The sequence below is a fragment of the Penaeus japonicus genome, unplaced genomic scaffold, assembly GCF_977035675.1.
Source record: "Penaeus japonicus unplaced genomic scaffold, GWHDUDI00000001_assembly GWHDUDI00000030, whole genome shotgun sequence".
Lineage (NCBI taxonomy): Eukaryota > Metazoa > Arthropoda > Malacostraca > Decapoda > Penaeidae > Penaeus > Penaeus japonicus.
The window spans coordinates 10,279,570-10,289,569 of NW_028234432.1; the positions used below are offsets into that span (position 1 = coordinate 10,279,570).

Genomic DNA, 10,000 nt, shown 5'->3' on the forward strand with positions numbered 1-10,000 from the left:
ATATCATCTGTCAAACATCAATGGTGACAGGACAAAAATACGGGTAAGGAATGATTTTATCAAGCCTCTCTGTGTTAGTATCACACTGGAAATTTCAACTTGGGAGGGAAGCCCAGGCTCTATTCATTGATGTATTTAGTTTAGCTAATTATTGCCATAAGCAAAGCAATTTTATTTACTGGAATTATTTCTTTTTGTTATATTTATTCTTTTTGTCATTACCTACCCATGCCGTAAAGCTATAATGACTTAATTTATTTATTATTATTATTCATATATATATTTTTTATGTTACTTTCAGTTGTTCTAATCATTCTCTCCCTACCCCTAACACAGATAAGCATCTCTTTAAAGTTCTACAAGGAGCTCCAAGAACATGGGGCGGACGAACTTGTACAGCAGGAGTACGGCTCCTTGCTTATGTCGGAGCCTGAGTCTGGCTTCAACGTCTCCTTGCTCTTGGACCTGGAGAAGTTGCCTGAAGACTGGCAAGTGCTGGTCAAGAAGATAGGTCTCCTCAAGAGGAACTGCTTTGCGTCAGTCTTCCAGAAGTATTTTGAGTTCCAGGAGCAGGGTGTTGAAGATGGCCAGAGGAGGGCTGTTATACATTACAGAGATGAGGAAACTATGTAAGTGGGGCTGTACAACAGTTGAGCTTTTATCTTTTTGTATTGTATTTATTCCTAAATGCTGTCTCTCTCTCCCTCCCTACCTCCCTCCTTCATTCCTTTGATCCACTCTTTCTCAGAGTTTTGGTTGTCAATGAAAGAAATGTGTCACAAGTTTTTAAAATGCATGCAACAATACTGTAATTGTCATTTCCTCCATTATGCCTGCTATCATAATATTTGCATATGTATACATTTATTTATTTTTGCAAAGGCCTGGTAATAAGAATTATTTTCATATGATCTTCTAACAGGCTCTCTACACTGATATTAAAAATAAAATCACCCCATAAGATATTAAGACATTTTTATTGCATGACTTTGATGTTAATACATAATGTGAAGTGATGTCGTGATTAATAACGATTACTTTTTTTGTTCTGATGATAGTTTTAATGAATGTTTATTAATGTATTTGTTTTAGTTTATGGTTTCATTTCTAAAACAAATTTGAATATTATTTTGAACATTTAAGCTTTTAGAAACTTAGAGGTATCATTAAATGGATATTGCACCAGATAAACAAATGCTTCCCAATCTAAACTTCTGTTTTATAAAATATAGTGAATAAATTATTTCATCCATATTACCCATTCTGAACACATTACTGGATGAGAATTATTGACAAATATCATCTGTTGTTTTGCAGGTATGTAGAAGCCAAGTCAGACAGAGTGACAGTGGTATTCAGTACAATCTTTAAGGATCCTGATGATGTAATTATTGGCAAAGTGTTTATGCAAGAATTCAAGGAAGGCAAGAGAGGGAGTCAAACAGGTAAGCCAGTGTTTATTTTATATATAATGATGTCTGTTATATTTAAAGTGAAAGTAAATTGAGGGGGAAACAGAAGGTTCATATCATATTAATTCAACTGAATCATTCCTTTTAATTTTGGAATGAAATTGTTTTATGTTTAGGGTCGATATTGTTTTCAGAGGATAAATGGGGAGTACAAAGCCTCAGTTTTATCAACATATGATAGAGAATGCACCCTCCTGCCTGCTGATAACAGAGATAAGGAGAGATATTGATGACTCAGACTTTCATTGTTTAATGCCTGTGAACTGGATGATGAAAAAGATGGAACATCATAGACTAAATGGTTTTATTCTACATGGTTAGCAAATTTCTCAGTTCAGAAATATTATGTTTTATGAAATATTAGCAAATGATCAATCTGATTTTTAAAATGTTATCATCAGGGTAGTGAAGCATTATCTTTGCATTAATATCACACATTTACAGAGTCTTCTATTATGTTTCATTTTAGGCCATTTCCTGAAAAATGTTGATTCTGCACTAAAAACATCAATTTAATCCAAACATATTATTTATGTAGAAATATAGGAGAATAATATTGAAAATTTATATAATCTTCATCTCCTGTAAAAGGATTTCTTTTTTTTTACTTTATTGATACTAGATGTAAGGAATCCTTTAGTATAGGGCTTCAAATACATATATACGTTACTGTGTAGCACAGTCAAAGGTAATATTTTGCAAAGCTGTCAACTAGAGTTGCATTATGGCACACAAGCCAAAGGTACTTCGCTAGTCTTCAATCATCTTACAAAACTAAAGGTTTAACCCATTCATGCCGGGGCTTATAGTTGGGTAATGCTGCTCCTGCTGGCTAGATAACAAGCGCATGCAGTGACTAAGTGCGAGATCTCTCCCTGCACAATGCCATGCTCTGTGAGCGCTTTTCACCCGCCCACATCATCAGGAGGATAATAGGGGGATTTTGTATTTGTTTATATTATTTTGACATGAATAAAAAGATGTCTAAAAAGGTGTCTGGACAAATGGAATTCCTGTGATTATGTACATACATCTCAAAAGTACGTTTTGAGGGAGAGATCATGACATGATATGAAGTCACCCATTAAGAGCAAAATATTCACTTGAGGATATCATGTCACCCAGTGCCAGTGGGTTAAGGAGAGAAGGGGAAATGGGAATTCACTCCGTGTATTTGCATCTTGTTATTTTGTTTATAGGACGTATAAAGAATGTTTGGAAAGTTGTATCATATCTAGGGTTAAAATATGACTTTTAGATTCATGTAGAAAACTTTCTATTCTGTATCTCCTTGTCAGGAAGTATTTTTCTCATAGTTATCCTGGACATTTAGGCACTTATAACATGTGACAAGTTTTGGTGTTCCCTACTAATGCAAACCCACTATTAGTTCATTCAGAAATTATGCAACTGTTTTCTTGGAACTGAAAAATTGTATTGAACAAAAAGTACCTAAATGGCCAGATTGGCCTTACATTTACATTTAGATGTAAAAACTTTTTATTTTTTATGAACCTGTCTGAGGTATTTCAAAAATCTGAAATAGGTATTACTTTCCAAATACTCCTTAGTTATTGTGATGACTAGTGACATTTTATGAATTAGCATGATGAAAAAAAAGAATAATTAATTGTAGGTTGAGTATTTTTTATTATGGTTCAAAATATCAGTTCTTAGTTTTTCTTCTCTCCTCTCTTTCCTTCTCCTTTCTTCTTACTGGTGCTTTAGTGATTTGCTATTAGAGTAAAATGATAAAAGAGTAAAAAAAGCTTAGTTCTCTGTAGAAATAGGAGCTGTAAATGTTTTACATATTGATAGAGAGATCAGACATTAGATAAATGAGATGTCAAGAATTACTTCATGTATATTTGAAATTAGATACTTGATGCTGAGTGTCAGAATGAGCTACTGAGGTATAAATTATGTTGCATGTAACGCTCAGTCAGGTAACATCTGGATGATGTATGTTTTTGAAGCTGTCAGTATTACTTTTCACTAAAAGAAGGTAGTTTGTAATGAGGTGTGAATTGAATTGATAATGAGTTTGTAATGAAGCAGCTGTAATTATAATAATTTCCTCTTGCATTTCAGCACCACATGTATTATTCTCTCACAAGGAGCCCCCACTAGAACTTCAAGACTCTGGAGCCAGAGTAGGAGAAAATATTGGATATATCACATTTGGTGAGTAACACTGTGTAATTAAAAGTGGATTAATGGTAAGGGAGTACCTTTGGGACATCTTGATCATGGCATCTTTTCTCATTATATCTTGCTCATTGTGAAATACTAAATGCCTCATGATATTAAAAGTATGTTTGTTTATTTAGTATAGGATACATAGTCAAGCATTTTTACTACAGTATGCTCCCTGTGGCAAGACTCAGAACTGAACTGATAAACCCATAATTTAAGAGTGGATACCCATTATAAAACTATAGTAAGGAGGAAACATTCCCTCACTCTCATGTATTCCATGTGACAAAGGAATTTAATCATAAGTTGATAGTAATGTATAATAGTCAAAAGTAACCATCCTCATGCTGGAACTATTACCTTTACAGTATTATTCCCACGGCACACTTGTAAGACTGCAAGAGACAACACCATAAATCTGATTCACATATTCCGTGACTACCTGCACTACCACATCAAGTGCTCCAAGGCATATATTCACACTCGCATGCGCGCCAAGACCAGCGACTTCCTTAAAGTTCTCAACAGAGCGCGCCCTGAACCAAGCAAAGGATCAGGGGACAAGAAAACTGCAACGTAAGTAGTGATGGATTTGATGTGTTGTGCAGATGTTTAATGTCTGTTTATCATGTATATTATAAATGATAATACAAATTAAAACTGCATACTTTTCATTTTACAGATACTGTGCTAACTACATCCTCTTTCTTTACAGGGGCCGGGCATTCATGCGTGCCAACTGATAGTGGATATTGTGTGGTATACTGTTAAGCCTCAACTTGATCGATATCTCCACCTTTGCTGTGATTGGCTGCTGGGAGAGTCAAAGGGCATGGTGTGTAGCAGTGGTTTAGCTCCATTAGTGCTAGAACTCTCTCTCTTGCTCATAGGTTGGTTCGACCCCTCTGATTTCATCAAGCAGAACTCATTGTTGTTGAACGAGTGACCTCTGTACGAAGGTGCTGGACTCGAGTACGGCCAATACTTGTACTTGTGTTTTTCTCCTTTTTTTTCCCTCCTTTTTTATGGTTTTACTGCACAAAAAGATTTGAAAATTATAGATGCATTAGCTGCTATTCAATGGCCATGCATACTACCATGTTCTTAAACGGAAGAAAGCTTTGGCTACTTTTTGTGTCGCTAACTAAAGAAAATGACTGATTGTTAGAAATGAGTTGCAAGAAGAGAGCTACATTGTCCTGCAGGATTTATGTCAGTGATGTTAGACACAGTTTTATGCAGGGGTTGGTCAAGACTAAAATTTGACTTGCCAGTTTTTTCACCTTAAAAGTAATTAAGAAAAAGATACGATACAAGTGTTAGCCACAGCTTTTTTATTGTTTATAGACATGGCAACTTATATAACCTGGGCAAACCGCTGCTGTCGTCGTCCGTCTCTTCCCTGTGGCCATAATCTTCTTTCTTCCAATATTAGGAGCCAATATGGGGACTATTGCCAGGATGGGGGTCGTAGTTTTAGTATTTGAGGACGTGCGAAAGATGTCAGGGCACGACTGCCAACCACCAAAGCTGTAATAGGTTTAGTTAACGCTTGTTGATGCTCATGCAACTAAACCCATGACCCCTGGTTCATCAAAAGCTGGAAGTTACCTCATGTATTTTTTTTGTTTTTGTTTTTTTGTTTTTCTTGGTTTTCTAGATGTACAGGCCAGGCTGCTGATGAGCCAGGATTAATATCAAATTAACAAAGAAGGGGAAAAAAAGTTCTTGGACTAATGTTGTCAGCCTTTTCTGCCTCTCAGTCAGGAACATAGGAAACTATCCAGTATTTATTGTCAATGCCTTGGCTAGAGTAACCATTTTCTTCTTTGATTACAATTGGAAGAAGAATAATTTTATATAGTAAGGTGATATCTCCACTTTGATTTCTTGGTGTTTACAAATATTTAAAATTAGAAAAAAAAAAAGTTAATCTCCAATCCTGGGTCAAGGGTAAAGAATGGCAGATCCTGAGCATTTCACACAATCAATTGTTGGTAGGTGTGTGGGGTGACCTTAAAGTAATTTCATATTTTGAAGTTATTTGTTGAGACACTGATAAATCCTACTGTATTAATACTGTTGATGATGCTTATATGCAGTACAACATTTCCAGAATGTTGTACGTTTGCCCTTTTCATGGTTACTACTATTATCTCTCTGTATTCTTTTTATTTTCTTTCTCTTTCACTCTTTTCCCCTTCCCCATTTAGCCAGTGTCACTGCTCTTTTTTTCCCTATCTTTGTTATTACACATTTTCTTCTTATCATTGGTAATGCAAATATTGGTCTCCCTTCCTGCATTTCCATGCATTATACGCTAGATTTAGTTGAATGTCCCTGATCCTACCAATCTTGCCCTGATTCTCTTCCTTCTTCCTGTCTATTCTGTTAAACAAGAGGAAATGATTAAAAAAAAAAGAAAAAAAAATATGATCAGCAATGACCGTGATTGTTGAGATCCCCCTACCTTGCTTATTTATGTCTTTGAGGGAACTGTTAAATAGAATGGTGAACATTTGTAAATATTTTAGTAAGATGAAAGAAATTATTATGGTTTTGCCTTAGATTCATCTGATCGTTTTTTGTTTTTCTTTTGTTTTTTATTATAAATAAGGGTGCCTTCCCTCATTGAGTTTGTTTACCTTCTTCATGTACTTTGGGAATATGATGTGATAAGTGGCAACTGAAGGAAATTAGTTGTTCAAAGGTGACAGTGCTTCTCTTTTTTTTTTAAGTACAGGAGATTCAGGTACTGAAAGTGCCTCAGTTGGCATGAACTGTTGTTGCATTTGGTGTAACTTTCTCGTTGAGGACTTGTGTAAGAGTGATTTTTTTTTTGCATGAGTAGGTTATCCCTTCTTGAGAGCAGTGTGTGTATGTTAATGATTTCCCCCATATTATAACATTCCTAACATTTTGTGCCATTGTTGTCTTCATCATCATTTTAGCCTGACAATAGTCTCATTTTCTTGTCTTTTTTACACTTTTTGGGATAGTTTAGTTGTAAAATATCAAATATCAGTGAAGGGATAACTCATTACATTAGTAAGGGCTTGAACAAAGTATGTCATCCTTTGTGGGAAAGTAAAACAACAAATGACATATGGTCTTAATTACACCGACTGGAAAGTGATTTTCCACTGTGATGAGGGAAGGCATCCCTGTTACCCTAATATTCCGAGTGACTTGTGTTGTTGTTAGTTGATTTTGGGTATGACTGTGTATCATGCAGTTTGGATGCGCTTGGTGATCTCTTTCCACAGAAATAGTGAGTGTGCGTGTGAGGCATTTGGGCATGATTGGTTTTCCGAGTCTGAAGAAAGCGGGTGTTCTCCTCCTGCCCCTTTCCTTTTCCTACCACTCCCATTCCCTCTTGCCCTCCAATTCTTTCACTCCTAGCCTCTCAATCTGTTTTGAAACACCCGCTCTTTGGTATACCAACGACCACAATCCAAGTTTTGCTTTGCTGTGTAATTGTGCATACATTTTTTTATGCTTCTCTGGGGTGGGTGGGTTTTCACCTGCTTGTCACTTCTGCCTCTTTTTTGCACCTGAGAGGATGTTATTAATGTTGTTTTGCTGCTACAAGGGTCTTTCCAGGATTACCACACCATAACCCCTTAATTATGCCTCTCGTCACCTTCACAGTTGGTGTCCTTAACAGGTTTATCTTACTTCATGGGTTTCATGAACTAAAAGAGTTTGTTGGTACAGAGTGCATTGGTAGTTTTTATTTATTCATATGCATTTTTTTTTTATATATACTCTCTCTCTTTTCCCCTGCCTGTAGTATATATATTTTTATTTTTATTTTTTTGGGCTTTACTGGAGAAAAAAGTGGGGAAAATAGTATTAAAATAAACCCTGTGATGAATGTTTGTCATAATAGTTTTTTGTTATTGTTGTAGTTTAACTTAACCCAGTGCAATGACAGAGCCTCGGTTTTTCCCTTCCTCATACCACTTTTATTATTTAACTTTTTTATTTCTTATTTTTGTTTTTTTCTTTTTCACCTACCCCCCCCCCCCTTTGAGAAAAAAGAACAAAACAGATTAGCGTCGCTAGAGGAAAAACAAGTCGGTGATGCAGTTGCCTGACAAATGGGAAAGGTATCAAAGAGAATTTCACTATTCAGTGTTGTTTTGCAAGTATTTCTCTTTTCATTTGGTTTCTTGTCTTATATATATTTCATGTTGGAAATGTTTTGGAGCCCAGATTCTGAAGTTTTCTGTATTGGTGTAGATTTTATTTAATTTGTCCTTTTTTTTTTAATTCACCTTTATTCTTTTGTTATAAAGAGGGCCATTCCATTATTTGCAGACCTTTACAGAATTCCTTAGAACTTTAGGGTCATTGTGGGAGAGTTAACTATTGTAACTAGACCCGTTCTAGCTGGTCTTACAAACTTAACATGGTTTCATGGTATTTTACTTTTTTTCCATATTGTAGTGATTATTCTGATACATTGTAGCTCTCTTTCACAACCTGCAAAATGCGATTGAACAATATTTTGAACCTGATTTGCATTTCACTGCCAAATAACTAAATCTTCGTGATTATTACACAGGATTTTGTCATGTGCAATTCCACTTTGGCAGCATTGATTATCAGACCAAGTTTTGTGAGTTCCTTAATTTATCTTTTTTTTTTTTCTTCTTTTTTGTTTTGTTTTGTTTTTTTGTTTTTTCTTCTTTTTGAAAGTGCATCTTTTAATTTACTAATCTTGCACATTTATATTACAACTGATGTAAAACTTTTAACTCTTTAACAAAGCTCAACTCTTTCTCCATTATGTCCAATATTTGCTGCTTAAAGTGGGAAAAATGAGATGGTTGAGTGTAAAGCTCTCGTTGCCTGAAATTACTGTATAAGGAATATCTTTGAACAGTTAGCAGAAGTTTGGTACTTGTGTTTTGTGTTCTTTACTATATATTTATTGATTTTGTTGTTTTCTCTTGTTGTTATCCTTATGAAATACATAGCTTCATTGTATGCCACTTAGTTTTTTCACATTTAAATACTACCAAAGTCAGAACTATTACTTTTAGTTTCCTCTTGTGTTAATGCAAAAAAGAGTGTCACATTGTGATGAACATCCTTCATTCTAATAAAAGTATTGACTGTACAATGAAAATTTAGTTAACTAATTCAAATTTACACCTAAAATAGTAAGAGCAAGCTTTTCACTCTAACATTTTAACCAATGCTTGTGTATTGAAACCCTTTTTCATCGAAGACATCATCAGCTGTTGTTATATCCAAACTATAATATCAAAGAGGGTTCAACACTAGCAGCAAAGCACAGGATCCACAGTTACGAGGCTTGACCGGATGTCTTACTTCCTACACGCCACAGTGGGACGACCTCTGCACGAGTCGAATCCCCCAAGTATCGTCACTGAGGCTCTTGTCACGTACACTTAATAGCTGTTATAGAGTATTAAATGAAACAACCACTTCGCTCTAAGCGTTCCTTCAACTCTCAGAATGTGCAAAGAATGATCTAGACCTAATGATTTGTAATAAACATTTTATCAACCAAGAGTATGCAATAAATTATATATGAAATAATTTTGTTCTGTGTTTTCTTTATTTGCTTTACCTGGTGTAGTGTGCTTAATGTCTCAGATCAGAAAAATGTTTCCAAATTGACTTGAACTTTAAATGCATATACAATATCACAGAATTATCTTATATATATTTAGCCAAATTTAAATTTTGATGCACATGTTTGTTTAGTTACATTATTAAAGAATTCAAAGTACTTTTGTTGTTAGTCTCATAATCTCAGCATATACAAGTACAGTGACTCATCTATAAAATGGCTTTTATTTTTCTATTAAAGGTTTAATGTACCATAAGACTGCACATCTCTGTAGTCATTATATTTTACAAGATATGATTAGATTCAAGCTTAGTTTTAAAAGTCCTCTGTTATAATTTCTAGAAATCAGAAATCATATGAAATCCAGCATCTTTCCTGTTGAATTGGCAAGATGGCAAGTAGCTGCATGTTGCAAGGTGAGGAAATTGTTTAAATCATAAACTTTTATGATTACAAAAATTTATCGTTATTTCATTGTTGCTTCTTTGCAGAACTGACAACCTTGCTATACTATGGGTATATTTGAGTACAAGGTTAAGAGGTTTTGGTTTCATATTTCTATTGAAAGAAAACAGAATATATGCCAAAGCTTATTCTTGGTACAGTCTTGTCCAAGGAAATAGTAGGATCAGTACTAATAAACAGATAGAATCACTGCTACTAAATTTCTGTTATAACCGCTTAAATTAAATTACTGATTATCAAGTGAGGCTGTAGATAATTT

At 34.7% G+C, this 10,000-nt stretch overlaps 1 protein-coding gene across 1 annotated transcript in view; it reads left to right on the forward strand.

Annotated features, from left to right (window-relative positions):
- Arpc2 (Actin-related protein 2/3 complex, subunit 2) overlaps positions 1-9,242 on the forward strand; it is a 22,790-nt gene extending 13,548 nt beyond the window's left edge. Inside the window, exons 2-7 of the mRNA XM_043006804.2 lie at positions 1-43; positions 337-629; positions 1,318-1,445; positions 3,564-3,656; positions 4,037-4,244; positions 4,384-9,242. The exon at positions 1-43 is cut by the window's left edge and continues 51 nt beyond it. Of these exons, the coding sequence (XP_042862738.1) occupies positions 1-43; positions 337-629; positions 1,318-1,445; positions 3,564-3,656; positions 4,037-4,244; positions 4,384-4,411 (793 nt within the window). The 3' untranslated portion in view covers positions 4,412-9,242. The remainder of the gene's footprint in view (positions 44-336; positions 630-1,317; positions 1,446-3,563; positions 3,657-4,036; positions 4,245-4,383) is intronic.
- Positions 9,243-10,000: the final 758 nt, after the last annotated feature.